Genomic DNA, 23177 nt, shown 5'->3' on the forward strand with positions numbered 1-23177 from the left:
TGGCCAGACACGAGTGAATTAGTATAATTCACCAAATACAAGATCAAGGGAGAAAAAGATAAAATGATGTGATCATCTCAATGTAGGAAAAGTATTAGACACAAATTAATTTTAAAAAATCTTGGCAAACTAAGAATGGAAGGAAACATCCCCAACCTGATAAAAGATTAGTATATAAAGTACCTATAGCTAATACTGTACTTATTAGGGCAACCAATAAGTTGCCCTTATTAGGGCAACATTCAGCTAATACTGAATGTTTGCCCCATAAGACTGGGAACAAGACAGGGTTGTCCCCTCTTGTCACATCTATTAGACAGTGTACTAAAGATCTTAGCTTGTGCAAAACAAAGCAAGAAAAAATAATAGAAACCCTGAAGATTGGAATGGAAGAGAGAAAATAATCTGTATTCACAGATGAAAAGGTCATGTATGTGGAAGATCAAAGGGTCCTTATAACTAGTGAATGAATTTAACCAAAGTACAAGATTCATGGTTGGTATACAAAATAATATTTCTATATGCTACCAAAATTTTTTTAATGAAATTATAAAATAAAGCAAAAATAATAATATCCCAAATGATAAACTACTTAGGAAAATTTTTTAATTTATTCATTTTTAGAGAGAGGGGAAGGGAGGGAGAAAGAAAAGGAGAGAAACATCAATGCAAGAAAAACATCAGTTGGTTGCCTCTTGCATACTTCCAACCAGGCACCTGGCCTGCAACCCAGGAACCGGCAACCTTTTGGTTTATGGGACTACGCCCAAACCACTGAGTCATACCAATCAGAGCTACTTAGGACATTTTAACAGAAGTATAACACTTGTATCCCAAAGGCTACCAAACACAGCCGAGAGAACTTAGAGAGACTTAGACAGGTAGGCCATGTTTGTGAGTCAGAAGTCTCAATATTGCTGAACTGTCAGTTGTCCCCAAATTGATCTATAGAGTTTGCACAACCCCAAACATAATCCTAGAAGGATTTTCTTCTTAGAAATTGATGGACAGCCAAGGACCTAGGATAGGCAGAACAATTTTGAGTAAGAGTCAAGTTGTAGGAGTAACACTACTTGTTCAAGACTTTCCAGAAGACATGGTCAGCGAGACAGTGTGGTGTAGGCACCAGGTGGTAGCTTGTCAGTGAAGCAGTTAGAAGTCTAGAAATAGTCCCACATTGAAATCACCATCAAATTTTGGGGGGACAAGGCACAAAATCAATTTAATTGAGAAAGAAAAGTCTTTTCAACAAATTGTGCTGGGATGCCTAGATTTCTACATGGGGGTGAACAAACCCAACGCTTCCACCACACCAGACACAAAATTAGTCTGAGATGGACTGTAGATACAAAACTGTCTCATGTAACACTCTGAAGGTAACATAAAGGGATATTTTTGTAGTCTTGGGTTAGGCAAAGATTTTTTACAATACAGCATGAGGACATTAACCATAAAATTAAAAAATGAATTAATTGGACTTCATCAAAATTAAAGTCTGTTCTTCAGGAGACAGCATTGATAATGTCAGGTCACAGATTGGGAGAACATATTCACAATATCATCATATCTGGCTAAAAACCTCTCCCTGGGATGCATGAAGAACCAAAAAAACTCAATAGTAAAGACAGTTCAACACTTCACAAAGGAAGACGCACACATGGCTGTTATAAGCACTTGAAAAACTGCTCAGCTTCGTTGGCTGTTAGGGAGATGCTAATAAGTCTACAGTGAGGTACCACTGCATGCCCACAAGACTTAGCTAACTTTAAAGTCTGACAAAAGCAAGTATTGGAGTGTGTCTTAGGTTTCTGGGGTTGCTCTAGCAAAATTCCACAGACTGGGCCATTTAACATTCATTTTCTCATAGTTCTGGAGGCTGGAAGCCTAAGATACCCCCGTGAGGACTCTTCCCGAACTGCAGACGGCCGCCCTCTTGCTACGTCCTGAGCCGGCACAGAGAGTAGCTCTGGTGTCTCTTCTGATAAGTGTACAAATCATTTTGGATCGGGTCCCCACCCTTATTACTTCATCTAACCTTAATTAGTCCAAATACAGCCACACTGGGGGGCCAGGGCTTCAACATGATTTCTGGGAGGTCACAAATATTAAGTCCGTAGCAGCAAGGATGTGAACAAGAAGAGAGCTGCTGCATTGCCCTCCTGTGGGTATGTAATGTGGTACCAGCATTGTGGGGAAACAGCTTGGCAGTTACTTACAAAAGTAACCTTACTCTCATCTCACTCTACCACCCAGTAGTTCTACTGCTCAGCATTCACCCAAGAAAAATGAAAGCATGTGCTCAAAAGATCTTTTACGCACACGCTCACAGCAGCAGCATCCACGTGCACCAAGCCCTGGAAACCAACCACAGCCCACCAACAGGAGGAAAAGTGGACACCCTATGCCAAACACCCCCAAAGGCAACCACTCAGTAAGGAAGAGGAGCAAATAGGCCTCACTGTGTGACAGACCTGGGTGACCTCACAGGCATCGTGCTGAATGTGAGAAGACAGACACGGCTTGTGCACCACACGAGCCCTTGTGTAGGAAGTTCTAGAGCCAGGAGAGGCAGGGAAGTGATTGCCTCTGGGATTCAGGGTGGGGAGTGACTGCGGTACAGGGCGCATGGAAGAACTTGCAGGGTGATGAAAAAGTCCTGTGTGCTGATGGGGTGAGGGTCCCACAAGCATGCACATCCACAGAGCTCCTCAGCCACACCCTTCAGGGCAGGACCAATTGTTTTGGAAATCTAACAAGAGGTCAGCAGCAGGGGGCTTCAGGGGTGCAGAGACATCTTTTTGTGGGCAGAACTGGAGAGCAACAGACCCATCCAGAGCCAGGTTTCCCTCCGAGTCCTTCCTTGAATGCCAGATAAAAACCCTGTGGCCTCACAGCCTGGAAAGACCATATGCCTGGCCAGAGGCTGCAGCTTAAAACTGGCCCACAGGACTCGACTTCCTCCTCAGCTCCCCGTGTCAGCTGTGGGCCTGGGCTGGGTGAGGTGGGATATCCTGTTTCCACTCCTCTAGCTCTTGGTGCCCACTAATGTATAGGTGCCGTAACGGCTCCAAACTCTCACCACATGGCCTGGTGGAGGCAAGGTGTTCATCCCACTGGTGACACGACTGGACGGGAGCTAGGGTTCATGCAGCACCAGAGTGCCCCTCGGCTCCCTCTGTGCAGCTCCAGGCCAGCCGCGGCTGGGGCTTTGTAAATTTGCATCCTGAAGCCAGGCTATAAGCAGCATGGAGTCATCACATTCCTCACACGAGAAGGTGGAGAAGCTCCTGTGTCCCTGTCCTCCTACCTCAAGCTGCTGGGAGGGTGGCACAGAGCAGCTTTGTGGGCCCAGGCGAACCCATCCAGCCCCCTTCCTCAGAACAAAGACACGGGTCTGCTCAGGGCACATACCTGGGCCTTTCCACTGGAATGGGGCAAACACACACGAGATGTTTTGGGGGGGAGCTCTGGAATATTTCTCCAATTTTAGGCTCTATTCTGCTTTAAACACATAGATTTCAGTCATCTCTTTCATTTGCAAACATGGGAAATGGCAAAGATGTCTGCATCACCATATTTAAAGTTAGGTTGTTTTTATGCTTTTAAGAAAAGTTTTCACTTTTTTCTTAATCTCAATTTTTATAAAGACAGAATATGTATGTGCATGTGTGTGACTGAGTTCACAGCAGCCAAAGTTTTTACCGCAGAGCATGTCAGAGACCTGTCGCCAGAGCCCAGAGCCTTTGCTTCTGACCCCCTGTGCTTCTCATGCAGGAGAAGACAATGGATTTTCCACACGGTGCTTTCGGAGCTAAAGCCGCCCTTGATTATGGCATGCTGTGGTAGGCTGATGAACTGTGTGCTCTGAGGGTGCCGAGCTCTCCGTTGCTAAAATTCTGGGAATTGAGCCAGTGCCCTTGTTGCTGGGAGTTCTCAGACCTGGACAGTACGAAGGGAGGCCACGCGGTTTCACTTTGCCCCACCCCGAGAACTGAGACAGCGAAGCCCAGTTCTTCTGCACCTCCCGCTTTCCGGCTCTCCACCCCCTCTGCCTGCTTCCGTCTGGGGGCGTGTGTACGGGGCATCAGGTTTGGCAGCAGCAGATATGCAGAGCTCTTTGCTGCCATCTCCCTCTTTCTGGAGGAACCTGCTTTGGCATAAGCATTACCTTGCAGAGCACGTGCAAACCTGAACAAGGGCAAGTGGGAAACTGATGCCCAAACGCTCTTCAGAGTTGGTAGTAAGGAGAGTCGATGTCAAGAACCCAACTGCTGATGTGTTGCACTTGTAGGGACCCGGCTCCTCGACACAGCTGCTTCTGCTTGCACTGCGCATGTTAGCGTGGCTTTCATTGTCCTGCATGTTCTGTCTGCAGTCCTTCCAACATCCTGTACTGCAGTCTTCCTGATAGTAAACTGTTTTTATTATAGCTTTACATTTTAAGAGTTAAAGACCTAGTGCCCTCAATTCTTATTGAGCAATAGCACGGCTAAAATTAGCAGTTTTCATTCAGTTTGCATATTTGCTATGCTGGAACAAGTTGTTTTTATATGAAGTAAGTGGAGGGATACGACTGTCAACATAAGAAACATTTAAACCTGTAGAGAATTTCTGTAAGAGTTTGTTCGAACCAAGTTAACAACCTGTGCCAGGGAGCAAGATCTCAAGTACTCTAGAGAGTGACAGTGTCACAGCCTCATGCATGCATATGAAATTCGGGGAGATGACATGCAGGTGGGAGAAGGCAAGGCAGGATTAGGTTACAGGATAGTGAAGAAGATTGTATGCTCTTTTGAGGGTGGTTATATTTACTTCAAAGGTGTGTTAACCTAGATGCACAGAAGCAATGGACAGGGCTTAGGACAGAAATAGGACTTTTGCTGAAAAAAGTTATATGCCTGGGACTTGACTACCCAGTATGACCTGCCCAGTTAAGAATTTATGATCAGATCATCCTGTGTGGTTACTTTCCATAGAATCTGGGAGGTTCGTTTTGTTTTGGGTTTTTTTTTCCCCACACAACATAAAAGGAGGAACAAAGAATCAAGACATGGCAAATTCGGGCATGAGCAAGGGCCTCTGACGCTTCTCAGAAGCTGATGTGAGGATTAGCGTTTCTGACCATGCATTTCACTGACCCCCGAGTAACCTACAGGCTGCAGAAGGCAGTGACAAGAGGCCGGTACATTTTCCATGCGGGCAGCTTCAAGTCCCCGGCATCGGTCGGCAGAGGCTTGATTGCTCAACACCTGTGCCGCCCACGGCTCCATGCTCACACCTGGCTCAGCACCCTCAGTGGGGCCTTGCGAAGCTCCTTGTGTGCAGACTGTCCTACCGTCTTGTTAACACAAGAGACATAAAGCCGTATCTGAAATGCAGAAAATATGGGCCCAGAGGAACTATAGTTTTCAGGTCAGAATTCAGCAGAGCTGGGAGCCGCAGCCAGGCTGTGATTGAAGGGCACCGTGAGAAAACACTTTCCTCGAATAACTGGTAATTGCGTCCGAGATCCTGCCATAAAGAGTCACCTGGGATATTATGAAAGCTTTGGGCCAATAAATTCAACAATGTAGATGAAATGGACAAATGCAGCTTACCGAAACTGAGACAAAAGGAAACAGGAAATCTAAGTGGCTCCATACCTGTTAAATAAATTGAATTTGTAATCAAAAACCATTCCAGAAAGGAAAGCGTAGGGCCAGATGGCTTCACCAGTGAAATCTATCAAATGCTTAAGGAGGAAATAACAGCAACCCTGCACAAACTCTTTTGGAAATAGCAGAGGGAACACTTTCCGGACTGTTTTATGTGACCCGTATAAGAGCAATACCAAAACCCGATGAGGACGTCAGAAAAAGAGAAGTAGGGACTAATACCCCTCGTGAGCAAAGGCATAGAAACCCTCTGCAAAATACCGGCAAATCCAATCTGGCAATAAAAAAAGGTATGGTTTATCTCAGGAATGCAAGGTGGTTTTAACATTTGAAAATCAATTAATGCAATTCACTATACTAACAGAATATAGATGAAGAACCATTTTATCATCTCAAATGCAAAAAAAAAAGCACACCATGCTATTCAGCACCCACTCATGACTGTCTGAGACGGAACTTCCGCAGCCTGACAAAGGCATCTGTGAAAGCTCGGCTCACACCAGGTCTTCAGGGCGAGGATGAAGCTTTGCCATGTGGTGAGAACCCAGGCCCAGATGTCTGTTCCTCATTCTGCTCCTCAACACTGTACAGAAGTCTTAGTGCAATAAGACAAGAAAAAGAAACGAAACTGTTATTCATAGACATGTTGTGTTTGAAAAATCCAGGGGAATATAAAAAGCAAATGAGTACTTGAAATTTGCAGGGTCGAAAATAACTGTACTTCATATACTATTAAGAAATCATTAGAAAGTAAAATGAGAATACAGTCTACAGTTGTATTAAAAGCCCCCAAATACCTCATAATAAATCTAATTAAGGAGGCCTAAGACATGTACATTAAAACAGCAGAACATTGCTGATAGGAATTTAAAAGGCCTACATAATTGGAGAGATGCACCATGTTTGTGGGTCAGAAGACTCAATGTTGTTAAGATGTCCATTTTACCCAAATTTATATATAGACTCAAGGCAATTCCAATAGTTGGGGGGGGGGGGGAGGCAGAAAACTGTACTTCAACAACAATAAAATTCAAAGTATTAATTTTTAAAAAAACCAATTCCTATCAAACTCCCAGGGGGCTTTTTTGGAAAAATTGACATGTCAATTCTAAAATTTACATGGAAATACAGAGAATCTTGAAAAAGAACAAAGTTGGAGGACTTACACTTCCTGGTTTTACAGCTTAATTTAGAACTGAAGTATAATACTGATCTAAGCTGGAAAAACAGATCAGCAAAAGAGAATAGAGTCCAGAAACAGACCCAACCCCTACTGTTGATGGATATGAAACTAAGGTATGGAATCAGTGGATGAAGGAAGGTCATTTTTTATAAATAGAGCTGAAATCATTGGATATCTGTATAGAAAAATAAAGTGAGCTTTGACTGCAGTTTCATCTCTACCAAACTCTAATTTGAGATACATCGTGGACCTGAATGTAAAAGCAAAACCATAAAGTTCTTAGAAAAAAAAGCATAAAAGAATATCTCCCGGAAACACATTCATACAGATACACTTAATTGATTTTCAACAAAGGCACTAAGTCAAATCAGTAGGGCAAGGAAAGTTTTTTTTTACAAACATAAAAGCCAGAATCATAATACTTTTCAAAGATAACATAGGTCATTACTTTGAGGCAGACAAAAATTTCTTGGACAGGACACAAAAAAGAGTGCTAACTGTCTAAGAAAATAATTGATAAATTGTACTTTGGCGATATTAAAATTTTCTACCATCAAAAGACACAATTAAGAAAATGAATAGGTAAGTCAAGGACTGGGAAGAATATTAGCCGTGCATAGTCCAACCCAAAATTAACATCCTAAATGAACAGATCACAGGTAATAACGTAGGACCTGAAGACAAGGGAAGATACAGGAATGGAGACAGTGCATGGAACCTCTGAGACAGCTTTTAACCCACAAGAAGGGTCCAGTTTAAAACCCTGTCAGCACCCCATGCTGGTGAGTGTGCAGGGGCTGGAATTCCTACTGGGGTTCATCAGCAGTGGGCTGTAAGATGGTTCAATCGCAGTGAAGAGCAGTTGGCAGCCTCCTATAAGGCAACACTTGTGCCTGCTCTGTGAGCCAAGCCAACCTTCCACTCCTGGGAATTTGCCCACAAGAAATGAAAATCTGCGTCCACACAGGCCACACACATCCATGGTGGCCCTATTCGTAACTGCCAGTCCGGGGAAACAACCAAATGTCCGTCAGCAGGATGGATAAATTGTGATGCATGCACACTATGGGCCACTGTAGAAGGGAACCAACTGCTGCTGTAGCAACACAGGTGAACCGTGAAGCATGCTCATCATGACCAGTCCGAACCCAGGGCAAGAGCACCTGGGCCCGAGTTAATCTGTGTGGGATCCCAGAGCAGGCAGAGCTGGGCCTGGTTGCACAGCTTTCTGACCAGCAGGGCGTGGAATTGCCTGGAAGGGGGTTCCAGAGAACATTCTATGGGACTGAAATCTGTATCTTGCTTAAGGTACTAGATATCTGATTGAATACAGCAGCCAGAACACATTGAACTGAGTACTTAAAGGTTTGCATTTTCTTTTGTTTAAACTGAAACTCAACCCTCAGACTTCAGAGACCAGCATGAGTTTGCTTTTCACATGGAACGATCACTGTGAGGTACAGCCCCATAAACTCTGCACACCTTGGGGATAATGAGGGACTTGGTCATACTGATGTTGGGAGAGCCTTGTGGGCACCCCAGCACTGGAGAGAAGGGCAGGTGCACAGACTGCTGACCTTCTCCTCGACAGGGGTCATGTTTGGGACGCAGTCAGGAGCCAGCCCTGTGTAGGTTTTTGCTGGGACTAAGGGAAGCTGTGATACCTGCTGGCAGAGTGGCAGTGAGTACCTGCTCATCCGTGTCTGCTTGGGGCCATAGCTGCTTGCTGCTTCAATGTCCAAGCCACACCTGGATCTCAGGCTGGCCATCGGTTCCACAGCTCCTACCCTGAGGTTCAAGCCTCCATCTGATGGGAAGGAAATTTTCCAGCTGAGATGACGCTTTAACACAGAAGCTCAACAAGTCTGCACTTGGATTTCTGCTCTTCCCCGTGGAGGCCCGGGGGCTGATTGGAACGGGTGACCCAGAGTGATTGTAAGCTCTTTACTTGTTAGCATGCCCCACTTATGCGTGTCCCAGAGATGCTCCAGCCCCAGGAGGTACTGGAAGTTTAGCGAAGAAAATAAGGAGCTAAGTCACTAAAGGAGAAATAAGAGTTTGAAATCAGGAGCTCTTTCTTAGAATCACATTACCTCCAGTAAAATCGTATTACATGTAATGAAATAAGTGTCAGAATGCAACATGCCCCATGAAGACCCAAATCAAGCGGATGTCGCTGTCATTTCCTTGGCCAGCCTGACCCGTCCTGGGATCCCCACTCCCCAAGGAGAGCAATTATCCCAATTTGTTTTATTGCATTAGTGTGGGCAGAGCTGAAGAAAGGGGCTTTCTTCCTTCCTGCGGGAGCACTCAGGAGACCAGACCTCGGACTCCAGCCTGGGGGCAGCATGGGAATTTCTGGGAAACATGTCTGCAACGTTCTGACCTATGACCCCCAGCTGCAGCACCTCCCCGCCCCCCCAAACCCCCCCACCCTCCCCCCGCTCACACAGGCTCCAGGCTTCCCTCCTCAGCACCATCTTTGTGTCTCCATTTCCAGCTGCTTGTCTCAGAACTGCCTTCAGGAGGAAGACAGCCACTCAGCTCCTGGTGGTCTAGAAAGTTGCAGAGTCCTAAATGCTTCCAAGGACCTGCGACAATTCCTTCCACCCACTCCATGCAGCCCCGTTTCACAGTCTGTCTGTCACAGGCAGGTGTCACGACGGCAATTTTCAGAGGGTCTCCAGGATTTGAGAGAAGGCAGAATAAAACACAAAATATGACTGCAGTGATTTATCCCCCCACACACACGTTGCAGTCCAAGTGGGTGCCGTTGTGGGTGTAGATGGTCCGTTTTTATCTTATTCACCTTGGGGTCAGAAAGCACCGACACCACCAAACTGACGCTGGAGAGTAAGAGGTGGGGCCAGGTGATGACACTAGTTGGCGGGGGCCCTTCAAATACGGAGACAGCTCAGTTATTATGATTGCTAACATAACATATGGCATGCTAAGCAGTGCCGCTCAAATGCAACAGTGACCACATGCCCTGAGACATGGGGTCCCCCTCACAGAGTACATGGGGTACCCTCACCTGTTAAAGGTGCACATGGGGCGCTGTGGGCCCAGCTCAGCTCCCATAGAGAGAAGTGGCATGCTACTTGGGTCAGGGCAGAATCCAGGGTGTCTTGGCGCCTGCTGGCCCAGCCTCCCCATCACCCCTGAGAGGCACACCAGATGCCATGTCTGCTCATGAGAGCAATGGCCTGTCCTTCTACACTTGTGAGCCGCTCATTAGTGCTCAGGGCTCCAGGGTCTATGAGGTGTCCCCTCTGTGGAAAAGGAGCAGGCGGGGCCCCCGATGATGATAGAACAGGTGTATGTTCAAACTAAGGCAGTGCAGGCAGAGCTGTCTGTGGTGCGCAGGTGCTTGTGACGTGAGGGGGGTTGCCTCCCTGGCATCCGTGTGCTGTCGCCCCTGGCCTCGCTGCAGGCCTGGTAGTGCTGACCCCCCCGCCCCTTCAGGTGTGAAGGGACTCGTGCAGCCTTACAGAAATGGATGTTCTGTGGTGTGAGGTCTTGGAATTTCCCGTTTCTGAATGGGAGTTTTTAAGATGAGTGTTCTCACACCCTTGAGCTTCAGAGAGGAGCCCATCTGCAGCCCTCAGGCTCCCGCCTCTATGCTCCTGCCTCCCGCCCACTGCCTGTATGGCCTCGGCCTCCCTGGAAAGTTCCAGCATCCTGGCGTTCCGGTCCCAGGCTGAGAGCAGGGGTTGTATGGACAGCTGTGGGTCACTTAGCTCTCTTTGGGTCTGCATGTTAGTGGCTTATCTGTGCCATTTTTTTCTTTCAGAATTAATTTTGGGCTGAAAAAAGTCTCAAAGAAGGCTTTGTTCCTTTGACACTTACTCTGGAAGAAAAAAAATCTGTGGAAAATCTGACATCTGCATTGTAGGGAGAAATCAGTAGATGGGGAGGAATATAATTATCCTCCGCTCCTGAAAGAATGTCTCAGATTTTTAAGTGTCTTATATCAGCTTAGAGTTTGAATGACATTTTAATTATTTTGTTTTTTTTCTTCTTCGCCTGGTTTGAATCTCCAAAGAGTACCATTCTCAGATTCTGAAGGGGTGCAGGGAGCGGAGCCGTGCTCACAAGGGAGCCTCGTGTGACCTCATGGCTGAGGTTCTCTGCACGACGAGGGGCACATTTTTGTCAGAAACCAGCAGGTCTGCCACAGGCAGGATTGGCTCACTGAGGTCTAGGTCATCGGGCACTTTTGATTTTTTGAAGCTCTGTTGTCATGCAGACGTGACTGTATATGGCCAAATTCAGACTGGAAGTTGTCTCTGGCACTTTGTGACGTAAGCAAACCCAGTTTCCAGAAAGATGTGACTCTCCGCTTTACAAAGTGGTTCATTCATCCTTATCCTTGGAGCATAGTTGGTGCCATAGCTCCATGATATTAGAGGCAGCAGGTGCAGCTGAAGGCCAGGTGGGTTCAGTCCCACCAAGGTGTGAGGCCCGTGTGGCCCCTAAAACCCCCTCCACATTTCTCCTCCCTGATCCTTTTGAGGTCCCTGAGTCCGTACCACCCACAGGGGTCCAGGTCAGAGGTCTTGACTGCTCTCCACCCACACTAGCTCCAGTCCCTCTGCCTGTTCTGCATCCTCCATGTTTCAGACGTGTCCAGAATCGGACACGTCCCACCTCCCAAACCGTCATTCTGCCTTGCTGGCCGCATGGCCACCAGAGGACCCATCAGCTCACACCCTGGTCTCTGGCTCCAAGCCCTCATCTGCCCCAGAGTCTTTCCCATGTGTAAAGGTCAGGTTTATGCACCAGCCAGTCTTGTCCACTGCCCCCAGTTAGGCAGTCAAACACTGATCTCAGCGCCGCAACCAGGGTGTTTCACAGACGTGATTCAAATTTAGGGTCAGTCACCTTTAGTGCAGAATACTGTCCTGGGCAGCCTGGGTGGCGCATGGATGGATGGATGGATGCAGGGTGAAACTGAGGTCATAGCTGCAGAGACCACCATCACAGGAGAAAGCTGAGTTGCATTCCAGGGTTGTGTCTTTATCGGCACAGTTTCTTTCTCACTTTCTAATCCAGCTATTACATAAGAGACTGAAATTGGAACTGAATCTCTGCATCTCAGGCAATGTTTTTATTCCTGGTGGGAGAACAATTGGTTTCTGACTTAGGAAGGAACCGTGGAGAGAAAGAGGATTGTTAGGGGGGAAGGGGCAGGCATGTGAGCTGACGGTCCTCCCTGCAACTGCAGACCCGCCATGATATGGGCGTTGCATGGCATCCTGGAAGCCTCGCAGGGTGCGGGGGAGCCGACGGTGCTGGGGTGGGTAGCCAGCACCCTGAAGCTCGCCCACAGGCTGTTAACAGAGTCCCTTCTCCCTGCAGCCACTTGCCCAGTGGACCAGGCAGCAAAGCAGCCCCCTGGAGGCACTCCCAGGCCCGGGCACCAGGGAGTCCTGGGGGCCATGAAACAGCAGTGACCCTTCGGGGAGACGGGTGGACGTATTCATCCAGCCCACCTGAGCTGCTGAATAGTGTGTCATCACAGCAATTACAACATTGTCCCTTTCACATCCTCCTTGGCATCTGTAGACGTGTGACTAAGGTTGGGTGTATGTAGCTTTGCAAACTTGTCCATTTTTTAAGCCTTCCAATTGTATCACTGTGCTGATGCTCACAGTCTGACAACTGAGTTATAAAGAAAGCACAGAAGGAACCGGCTATAACAGCACCCAGTGTCCTTTTTCCCTATAGCATTTGCTGACTTGTCGTCATTAGAGCCTTGTGAAGCTTTCTTTAAATCTTACCCTTTATATCACTTCAGGTGTAAGATGAAATTTGTGGCTCCCTTAAAGTTCCTTTTAGCTTAGGTTCTTCCCCCAGTAGTGGTTCCCCTGTCCCCAGGGGTCCTTGCCATTCTGGGGAATTGATTCATGTTGCTCCCTCTCCTTGCCTTGGCAGGGTCTGATCAAGGTCCGGGGAGACCAGTGCTGGCGAGACCTCACCTGCATGGACTTCCACTACGAGGTGAGGAGCGGTGATGTGTTGACACAACCTTCAGCCCACTGGACACCCCTTCCTGCTTCCTTTCTCTGAGAGGCAGGGTCCTACTTGCTGAGGCCGGCAGAATGGGGCATCTGGCCACCACGGTTGTGGGTCTGGAACATCTGGTTACGGGCACCACGTCCTCGGCTGCTGTGCACAGTCCTGCCCAGCCCCCAGCCTCGGTGAATGGGGGTACAGGCATGTCTCAGCTTCCTGGAGGACAGGCCCTAGTCATACTGTGTTCTGACCCCCAGGCCCCTCCCCACCGTGGCCCAGGGTTTTGGACACGCTCCACCCACCACAGGACCAGGCCCTGCTACAGCCCCTCTAGACGTTCCTGTCTCTGCTGACTGCGGCCTCTGCACGGGGGGCTGGGATCGTTTTTCCTTAGGAATTAATTTGAGGGCACTTGGCATCGAAATACCATTCGTCTTCTCAGTAGTGTTGGCTCATCGAGTACAGAGTACATGCCTGCCGGGTGTCTGTTCTCACACTGGACTCGCATCGCTCTTGTTGGCAGCGAAAACCTTGATGTGTCTGGAGCACCGGCCGTCAGACAGAATGTTTTCTCCCATGTTCCCTGTTCGTCGCTATGGCCCAAACATGGGAAAGTGGTTTTTATCTGCTTTTCTCTGAAAGGCGGCTTGCAGACAATCTTAGGCCTTCTGCGGCTTCCCATCCCCAGTGGGTTCAGTCCTGGATGTCGCCTGAGTCCGGGGTAATGCCTGCTTCTTGCTGTGTCATCTGGTAAGCTGCCTGGGATGGAGGTGTCCCCTGTGTGCTGCATTTAGGAGGTCAGGCTTTATTTCAGGGTTTGGAGATCACCCCACGTCTCACCTAATGTGCCTCAGAGTGTCCTCTCCTCCTACCTAAGGATGCATGTGGCCCACCCCTGGTCCTGGAGCTGACCTTTCAAAAAGTGCCTGAGAGGAAACGTTTCCAGCTTGGCAGGAGGGAGTGTGGCTCCCCATGACCTGGGCCAAGGGCCCTTGCTCTGTCCTGGGCCTGCCTACCCCCTCAGCACCATGTTAACACTGACCCGAAGTGTGAAGACCATGTGTGTCCCCTTGACCCCTTGAAGGGCGTCAGAGCCTGGTGAACAGGCTGCGCCTATCAGTCCCGGGGGTGCAAATACCCATGCTCCCTGCGCATGTAACCCTCTGGCCAACATGGAGGCAGCTTCAGGACTTCTGTGCTAGGACAGTGGGAGGGGACTTGGGGAGTGGAGGGCAAGGCTGGGTGGGTGTCCCCAGGAGGGCATGGAGTTGGCATACGCCAGGGCAGAGCTTGTCTTCCCCACAGGCCTGCCTGGGATTGGGCAGGCGGCGGAATGTGGCTACCACAGCTCTAGCTTGTGAACCAAGTCCTGGGGACAGCCTGCCAGCTGTGACATTGGTGTGTGTGAACTCAGACCACTCAGAATTGACATTCTAGGACAGGCGAAGTTGTGGCTCGTTGAGCACCGGGAACGTAATGGCCACCACTCGCATTGGGTCCAGGGCCAAATGGAGTGCCGCTCCGAGTCCCTGCTTGCTCGGTGCTGCCGTCACAGAGAGTGCCGGCCGCAGCTCCTGGGTCAGGCCCTTCGGAGGGACTACACCTCCCAACTCGAGGTAGCCACGGAAGCCTTTCCTCAGCGGGATCTTGTTTCACCACCTGCTTTGTAAGCCAGTTTGGAGTGAGGGCACTGACTGATGTCTCCTTAGGGGCCAGGCCATGCTGTTTGCTGACTACAAACCATTCGATTCATCCCTTTGAAGTTGTCTGTGCCCCTGGGGCAACAGTGGCTGGGCCTCATGGCCTGTCCTCTGTGACCTGGACTCCTCCAGTCCATGGCCAGCAGCAGTGGGGCTCCAGGTAATGGTGGGGCCTGTGTGACAATAGAGGGTGCCTCGTTCACTGGCATAGCTCCTCTGGGGGGGGCGCCTCATGAGAGGGACCCACTGTGGGAGGCGGCCACGGTGGTTGGGGTGTCGGGAGCAGCCTGGGCAGCAGGGAGAGGCTCCCAGTGAGACAAGAGCTCAGGCTCCTCTCCACTCTCATCATTGCCTCTGTTTCTCCTCGAATGTGGCTGTTACTGGGGATGCCCTTTTGTGTGGTGTTACTGCAGCGAGGCCTGGTGAAGGCCTAGGATGTCAGGAGCTCACAGAGCTGAGCCCTGGCACGTCTGGTGCTTGGGGTCGTGTGAGTTCTCCTGAGCGCCCTGACCCGCGAGGGAATGGCAGCTGAGCCCCACCCCCCCCACCCAGCCAGTGGGTGGAGGGCTGGTGGGAGAGGCATCAGCCCGCCCTCCTGCCTCTTGGACGCAGCTCGTGTCCTCGTGACGTGATTGCTGTGTGAGGCCTGAAGCCCTTGTGCCATCTTTCTGCATCCTCACCACGTGGACAAGGCGTCAGGTCAGGGATATACTGTCCCTGCCCGTTGTGTTGGGAGACCTAGAGCACGTGGCAGGAACCCGGTGACACTCCTCCATGATGTCTTCCACAGCACAGAGGGTGAGATGAGCAGCATTGCCATCGAGCTTCACTGCACAGGTCCAGGAGCCCACACTCGGCTGGGTAGGAGAGGCCCGTCCTGCCAGTCGGCTTCGGCCTGAAGGGCCCACGTGCCCACGCAGCCCCTTGCCTTCCCGTCTGCTTGCAGCTGTGAGCTGGTTGGTGGTGAGCTCAGTCGGTCTAGTCAGAAGCAACACTGGGCAAGTGTCTTTCGAACACGGATCGTCAGGCACAGCCAGAGAAAAGGCAGGCAGTGTCTGCGCGACGCTCCACCACTGAGCGCAGTCCCCAGGACCTGGCACTGGTTGGGCCTGCAGCCACACGAAGCCAGTGTCCCTGACACATCCAAGGCAGGAAAACACTCTGAAGCCTCCATCCACGCACGGACGGGCTCCGCTCCCACACTCAGTGAAACCTCCCACAAGAAGTGCCCACGGGCGCACCTCAGCTGTCAGACACTAAAGGAAAGGAAGAAAAATAAATATAGCTTACTTGATAGCAGTTTTATGTTCTGTCCAATTACCTTTAAAATATGCAACTTTCCACTTGGAACACTAAGAAAATGCTCTTAACAGCAAACTGGAGTTTCTTTGTGGGCCAGTCTATACTGTCAACCTGCGGCCATTGGTGCCAGTTCAGCACCAGCAGGAATCCGCAGTTTGGGATGTGCTGAAGACGGAACCGCTTCAGTGTGATACGTCATAGCTGTGAACACAGCATGGCTGTGAGGCAGCCCTGGGGCCGGGCCCCTCTTCCTTCGACTAGATAGCTCTGCTCCTCACTACCCTCTGCTCTGGCCTGTGCTGGTCTACCCTGCTGTGCTGAGACATCTTTGATTTCAGCTCAGCCAGGGAAGTGCAGTCTTCAGTCTTGGGTGGAAAGGGTAAGTGTGCTCCTAGACCCAAAGGGGAGCTGGCTTAGATGGACGGAAGTCCCGCCCCTGATGCCTAATTGTTCTGTCCTCATGCAAATGAGGATTCCAAGTTTTCAAAGTCTAATTGCTCCAAAAGGCACTGTCCTGATTGGTCAGGATAGAGCTGCTCTGGTTGGTTGAAGCTGCACACTGGATTAGGAAAAGCCTCAGTCCTATTGGTTGAAATAGGATTCCAGGGACTCCTTTGTAGGGGCTGGCTCGGAAGGCAGAAACCTGGGGTGGGCAGGCAGTTCAGTGCAGGCGGCTCCGTGAAGAGGTTTGCGTGAGAGGCCCCTGTGTAGAAATGGCTGCTAGGCTCTGTTGTTTTGTTTTGTTTGTTTTGTTTTTATTTGAGCCCACCAGGAGCCCTTCTTAGTAGATATCTTCTTTCTCAGTGTCCACAATACAGATTAATCAAATTTGAACTTTTTAACTTTGGTATACTTTGATTACACAAATTTATTCCTTAAATTCCTTTGTGTGGACACATCACTCACATAAAGCAGCCGTCACTGCACAAGTCGGTGACTCACTGTTAAGACTGTGTGTTTTGGTTGCTAAGTGTCAGAAGTGTCCTAGCCTCACTGGGTCCCTCTGCCCACAGTGGGTCCTGCCTGCAGCCCCTCTGGAGCTGCTCTGTGCCTGAGCGGCTTTTCTCTGTTCCTCCTCTACCCCCAGGGGTGCATGAATGAGTGCAAACAAGTTTACACTGTTGTCATACTCCAGAGTCCAGCATGCAGAGCTGACCTTTAATCCTGGATATAAATCACTTTCCACTCCTATTATTTGTAAAGTCCCACAGCCTCATAGCACATAAAAGAGGTCTTTGTGTTGTGTCAGTAGAGTTTTTAAGCTAGAGTTTCAAGCCCACGGTAGGGACGGCTGACTCACAGGGCACCTCCAGGATTCACCAGAGGGCCTTGCCATTGGAGTAGAACCTTCCTGTGCAGCTTGACAGGAGGTCGTCACTAGGTGTGCTACCTGCTGTCTGCCACCCCCCACATGCACATGAGGCGATCCATGTGAGGCACTGCCATGTGCCACCCTCAGGGTCAGCTGAGCACATGCAAGGTGCTCGGGACACACTTTTCATCACTGTGTGCTCTCAGGGCGTGAGTGTGAAGGCAGCTCCTGCTGGCATTCCTAGGAGATGCTTTTTCTCTTTCTCTTGAGGTCGGGAAGGCCACTGCCTATCTAGGACACATCTGCACGTGTCAGGGTGGAAAATGGTCCCTTGTTCCAGTGTCTCTCAACTCACAACAGGGGCGCTATGGCCACCTGTTCCTGGACACTGTTCATCCCTCTGCAAGCTGTGGTCATTGTCAGCACACTGACCCCGGACCCAGGCCGGGCACTCCTTCCCAGGTGCCAGGGACCTCGGCAGCTGCACCAAAGTGCTCCTGGGGGTGACCAAGTTGGGCCGAGCCCCATGGACGTGCCCTGCTGCCCAGGACAGCAGTGCCAGTGGAAGCTTCCCACCCCTTTCCAGGGCCCTCCCCACCTCCCCAGCAGCCAGTTGCCCTCCTGATAATGGGAGTCTTCAAGGAAGCCTGCTCACTAAATGCTGGCTAAGCCTCTGGGTGAGCTGCAGTAATCCACCTGCGAACACTGGTCCAGCCCGGCCACCTGTAGCCAGCGTGTTTCACGGCGCCTGAGCCCTGAGCGCAGCTGTGTCCAGGCACAGCCGGGCTGCCTTGCCAACCCCGTGCACAAGCGTGGCAGAGCCTTCTTCCTCCCGCATTCCAGGCCCACTCCTAGCGCGGGAGGCTTCTCTTTGTGTCTCGGGCCAGCGGATCCTACTTTTAATTGCCACCCGGGGACCTGGGCTGCCAGCTGTTTTGTACCATAATTGGATGGGGGTCACCAAGCACTCTTAGATACAGGGGTCCACCAGTCTAGAAATAATTGGATTCAAGATTGACATTCCCGAGAATACTGTAAATGTTAACTTGGTGGAAGATGTGACCGAGTTACCTCCGGTAGGTTGGGATTTGAGGCATATTTGCTTTGTCCACTGGCAGTTTTATTGATTTTGTAAGAAGAGGGTGTTTTATGTGTGTGCTGGGGACTGGAGAGGAGGTCGGTGCTGGGCCTAGGGAATGTCGGCGCTGGCAGGGCAGCTGGCCATGGCATGGTTCAGTTGGGGCCCACGCCCTGGGGTCACCCAGAAGGGCCAGCCCCACCAGGCCAAGACCACAACAGGGGAGGGTGCAGCCTCAGGGTCAGCAGTGTGCATCTGCTACAGCGGAGGGCTCCAGAATGGTAGCATCCAGACTTGAACCCAGGTTCAAATGTCTTTATGCAGACCTGTGCCGCCTGCCCTCTCAAGGCAGCCACTTCAGGCCTGTCTGATCCTGAGAAAGTTACCTAACTGTTAAAATTCTGTTTTCCCAACAACTCCCAGGGTGTCATGTGAATTAGGTGATATGCCGCACACTGGAGTGTAAACTCCACGAAGAATGTGCAACTGAGTTTCCAAATGTGAGAATTCTCCAGCCATCTTTCTGTTACTGGTGTCTGATTTAATTCCTTTATTGTCAGACAATATGCAGTATGTGATTGAAATCTTTTAAAATTTATGCACACTTGTTTTGTGGCCCAGAATATGGTCTGTCTTAATGGATGTTCCATTTGAACCTAAAAAGGTGTGTGTGTTCTGTGTTCCGTCATGCTCGCTAATTCAAGTTGGTCAGGAGTGTGCTTTAAGTCTTCCGTGTCCTTACTTATGTTCTGTCCGTCCACGCCGTCAGGTGTCGAGAGAGGGGGGTCAGCACCTGTGCCGGAATGGGGGGTTTGTCTGTCTCCTCGCATTGCCCCAGTTTTTGCTGTGTGTGTTGAAGCTCCGTTACAGGTGCTGGGATGTCTGAGTGTGGGACCACCTGATGAAACGCCCCCCCCCCCCAGTGTTGCAAAGTGACCTTTTATTCCTGATAGTGTTTGCTCTGACGTTTCTTTGTCTGATGTTAATATAATGACTGTGGGGGTTTTTTGACTACTGTTTCCTGGTACGCATTTCTCCAAGCTTTAACTTTTAACCTACACGAGTCTTCATATTTGAAGTGCGTCTCCTACGAGCAGCACATAGCTGGGTCCTGTTTTTTATTCCGTCTGACAAATGTGGCCTTTCACTTGCGTGTTTAGACCTTTGGTATTGAATGCAATCTGTGATATGTTAGGTTTCAGTCTTTATTTTTCATCTTTTTCTGCTTCTTTTGAATTAGTTGAATGTTTTTTATGATTCCTTTTTATTTCTCTTTTTGGCTTATTAGCTAGAACCCTGAGTTGTGTTACTTTTGTGGTGGTTTTAGGGTTGGCAGGATAAATCCCTAAATCATCACAGCTTGCCTCCAAGTGATGTGTCCCCTTACCACATAAATGGCACAGGACTCGCCCCTCCCCTCCCCTCCCCCGGGCCCCATGCTGGCGCTGTCCTGCGCTCACTGTGCACAGGCCACCGCCACTGCGTTATTCCTGTTTGAACAGTCAAACCACCCTTTAAAGACACCCCATGAAGCTGGGACAACAGCCATACCGTCCACCATGAGGGGCCCCTCACTGCTCTCAGATTTCTTTGCCCTGGGTGTGGGCCCGGACTTTCCTCACCTGACAGCTTCCTGCAGTGTAAAGGAGTCCTTCCAGCTTTTCTGTCTGAAACAGTCTCTCTTTGCCCTTTGGTTTGAAAGAGGTTTCTGGCAGGTACAGAACGCTGGGTGAACAGGTTTAGTTGCGTGTGCTAGGGGCGCTGCTCCACTGCCACCTTGCGGGGACCCGGGCAAGTGAGGCGGCTGTGTGCCCTGGGGCCGCCACAGCGAGTGTCCCCACTGTCCCCCACAGTGCTTCACTCGTCCTGGGCCTGCTTGTGCCGCGGGTTAGCCCCACATTTACAACTCACTTTTCTTTTCTCCGCTCCCACGTTCCTCGTGGTGGGAGGTGGGGAGTACCCACGGGGCGGTTCATGTTCACGGAGTGAGCACCACAAGGACGCCCCCCGCCATCGGCCGTGGTCTCGACAGGAGGAGCCTTCAGCCCCAACACCGGACCCTGCCCGTTGGGGGCCCCCAGCTGCGTGTAAGAACCCAGAGTCGGCCTTGCCGTTCTACCCTAAGACTCTCGCTTGGGTGTGCGGTGTTTCCCTGGCCCACGGGCACCTGTGCGTCCTCAGGACACACGTCACTCCCTCTGGCGTAGGAGGAGGTGCCCCACTCCGAAACCTCCTCTCCCAGCTCTGCGAAGGATGGGCCCTGGACCAGCGGGGCTGGGGTGGTCGCACCCCAGGGTTTTCTGTTAGAGTGGGACGAGCAGGCCGGAGAGTTTAAGAAACTCTTCGGACCAGAGTCATGTGTGCTCCCTTTCTCCATAAAGCCCCACGCAGAACCCGTAGTTCCTGAGAAACTGGCTGGAAAACCACTTCTCTTCTTGGGCTTGTCGCTGAAGGGGGCGTCAGAGGAGAGTGCTTGTCCCCCCACAGGAAGTGACACTGTGCTCCTCAAAGATTTGTTGCCTTCTACATCCCTAAACAGTTTTCATCACTCTTCGTATGTTCATCATGTTTTCCTTATTTAAAACTGTCTCTTTTGGGGGGACCTCTTGTGGAATGCTGCACATCTGGGCTGCCGTGTCCAGGCTGGGCCGTGCTCTGGGCACTCGGCCACAGGGCGCGCGTGGCCCCGCAGCCGGCACAGGCAGCCGGCCACTCCCCCCCGTGGTTTATGGGGTGCGATGCTCTCTAGTCACTGCTTCCACGGTTTACGACCAGATTTTACAACATGGGGCTTTTCCCCAGCTCAGTGCAAACAGAAATAAAACCGTCCTGGTTTGCAGGAGAAGGGAGGCCTTGACACCCTCCTGGCGGGGTTTGGTGTCTGTAGGGATCAGCACGCAGAGCAGGCCCCACCCGCACACACCCTCTCCTGGCAGGTCATAAATCCACCGGAGAAGCTGAAATGTGGTGTGCCCCGGCAAACAGTCCCTCACGAAATAGAGCCTTCCTTTCAGGGAACTCGTGTTATCAGGGACTGTTAATGTCACAGTCACCACGTTTGTTCTCGTTTACATGGTACAGTAGAGCCTCTCGTGGGCTCAGGGCACAGGACCTACCGTGGGGCTCCCGCCTGCAGAATTGGCTCCACACTGCCCTGGGAGTGGGGAGTGACTGGTCTTCCAGCTGCCCCCGCTGCGCCCATGCGTCACTGGCTCGGAGCCTCCCTTGCGCGTATTCTGGCCTTCACTGCACCTCACCTGGGGAAGTCAAGAAGCGTCACACAAATCTGAAGTAACACGAACTCACAGCAGCTGGCTCAACTCTTTAAATGTGGGTCAGGTCCTTTCCCTTTTCAAATCTCATGTGCCTTTTAGCCAGCATCCAAGTCCTCTGCCCAGGCTCCTGCCGATGAGGCATGGACCCAGAGGCTGCATGGGGCTGGGGAGTCACCCACTGTCTGCAGCCCCCTGTCCCCAGCCCTGCCCATCCTGAGAAGCCTCATCTTGCTGGGGCTCCCATGAGGATGCAAAATGACTCATACATCCTGGGGAACATCCTGTCCCTGTGATGTGGTTCCTAGAAGTTGGACCAACCACGGAAACATGCATTTATGCTCAGAAAACGAAAAACACCAAAGCCCCAACCCGGGAGGCCCTGCTCCAGGTGCCCTGCTCCTGAGGGACAGGACGGGCCGTTGAGCCTTAGTGGAAAGTGAGGAGTGCTGTCAGGAGGTGGCTGTGGCGGCTGTGGGAACAGGCAGCAGCCTGCGTCAGGTTCTGTTTGTGGGCGCTGCTCAGCGATTTACTCTTCTTGGACTCAGTCTGTTTATTTATTTTGAAAATACTTAGGGGATGTCGTTAGCCTGATCTCTGCAGCCGGCGCCCCACTTCTCTGCTACTATTCCCTCCAAAAACAAGGAACATGCAGACGCCTCCCCCCAGCATCACCCAGTAAAGGGTCTGGCTTCCTTCCCCAGCTCCGAGCGAGCAGAAACAAACTCTGTTTACAGTCTTTCTCCTTTTTACACACGCCCTACACGTAGCGGGGCTGCCCAGCAGGGAGGCACACGTGGGCCTGCCACACGGGCTCCCCGAGGACCCCCACAGGATGCAGAGGCCCCTGCCTCCTGGAGGGGGCAGCGCTTCAGCATGCTCAGACGCGGCTGCTCTGGAGGTCACGCAGAAACACGTTCTTCCCCGTGTCGTGTCATCGGCTTATTTTCCTCGAAGATGCTTCTCTTACTTGTTCTCAAGGCAGCACCTTGTCACTGGCTGGGAACCAAGAGTGAGGCGGCCCCGACCCAGGCCCTCTCCTCGGGGCTTTCCAGGTGAGGCCCCACAGAGCTCCCTGCACAGCTGCTGCAGGGCCTTTGTGCCTGTTGGTCCGCCTCGGGCAGCTTGCTCCAAAGGGCAAGGGACACAGGCCGTCTCTTCCAGGGGGCCCCAAGGGCAGTCAGAGCCAGGTGACAGTGAATGGGGAGGCTATGTCCAGGGGACATGCACTGTGCTCACTTGACCCTGAGCAGGTGCCGGCCAGGGAGCCCTGCCTGTGTGCCTGCCACCTCTAGGAAAGGGCCTCCGCCTTCCAGCTCACCTGAATATCAGCCACACCTGGTGCTGGGTCAGGGTGCTGAGCAGAGCAAAGGCCTCAGGCCCTGTGCACAGCCGGCCACCACCCCTGGGCCAAGCACTGAGTTGGACAGCACACAGCCCCCAGCCTGCCCACGGCTGTGCCCCAGGTGTCTCCAGGACTGGGGAAGGCCAGCCGGCCTGGCAGGGACATCTCTGCACAAGGTCTGTTTTCCTGCTGGCTGGCAGCTGGGGCCGCTCAGCCCCAGGCCCCCACATCCTTATTGTGTGGCCCCCATCCCCAAGCCAGCGCAGCTCCCTGCTCTCTGGCTTGGGGTGGGGGGGGGAGGTACCTGCTCTCT

General features: G+C 51.2%; 1 protein-coding gene across 6 annotated transcripts in view; it reads left to right on the forward strand.

Moving 5' to 3' along the window:
• LMF1 (lipase maturation factor 1) overlaps nt 1-23177 on the forward strand; it is a 109277-nt gene that overhangs the window by 63366 nt on the left and 22734 nt on the right. For 5 of the 6 annotated variants that reach the window (XM_036021101.1, XM_036021104.1, XM_028529412.2 and 2 more), the window contains one exon: nt 12775-12840. The exons of the other annotated variant lie outside the window; for it this stretch is intronic. In XM_036021101.1, coding sequence (XP_035876994.1) covers nt 12775-12840 — 66 coding nt within the window. The remainder of the gene's footprint in view (nt 1-12774; nt 12841-23177) is intronic. 6 annotated transcript variants of the gene reach the window in all.

Source organism: Phyllostomus discolor, chromosome 3 (assembly GCF_004126475.2).
Source record: "Phyllostomus discolor isolate MPI-MPIP mPhyDis1 chromosome 3, mPhyDis1.pri.v3, whole genome shotgun sequence".
NCBI classification, from domain to species: domain Eukaryota; kingdom Metazoa; phylum Chordata; class Mammalia; order Chiroptera; family Phyllostomidae; genus Phyllostomus; species Phyllostomus discolor.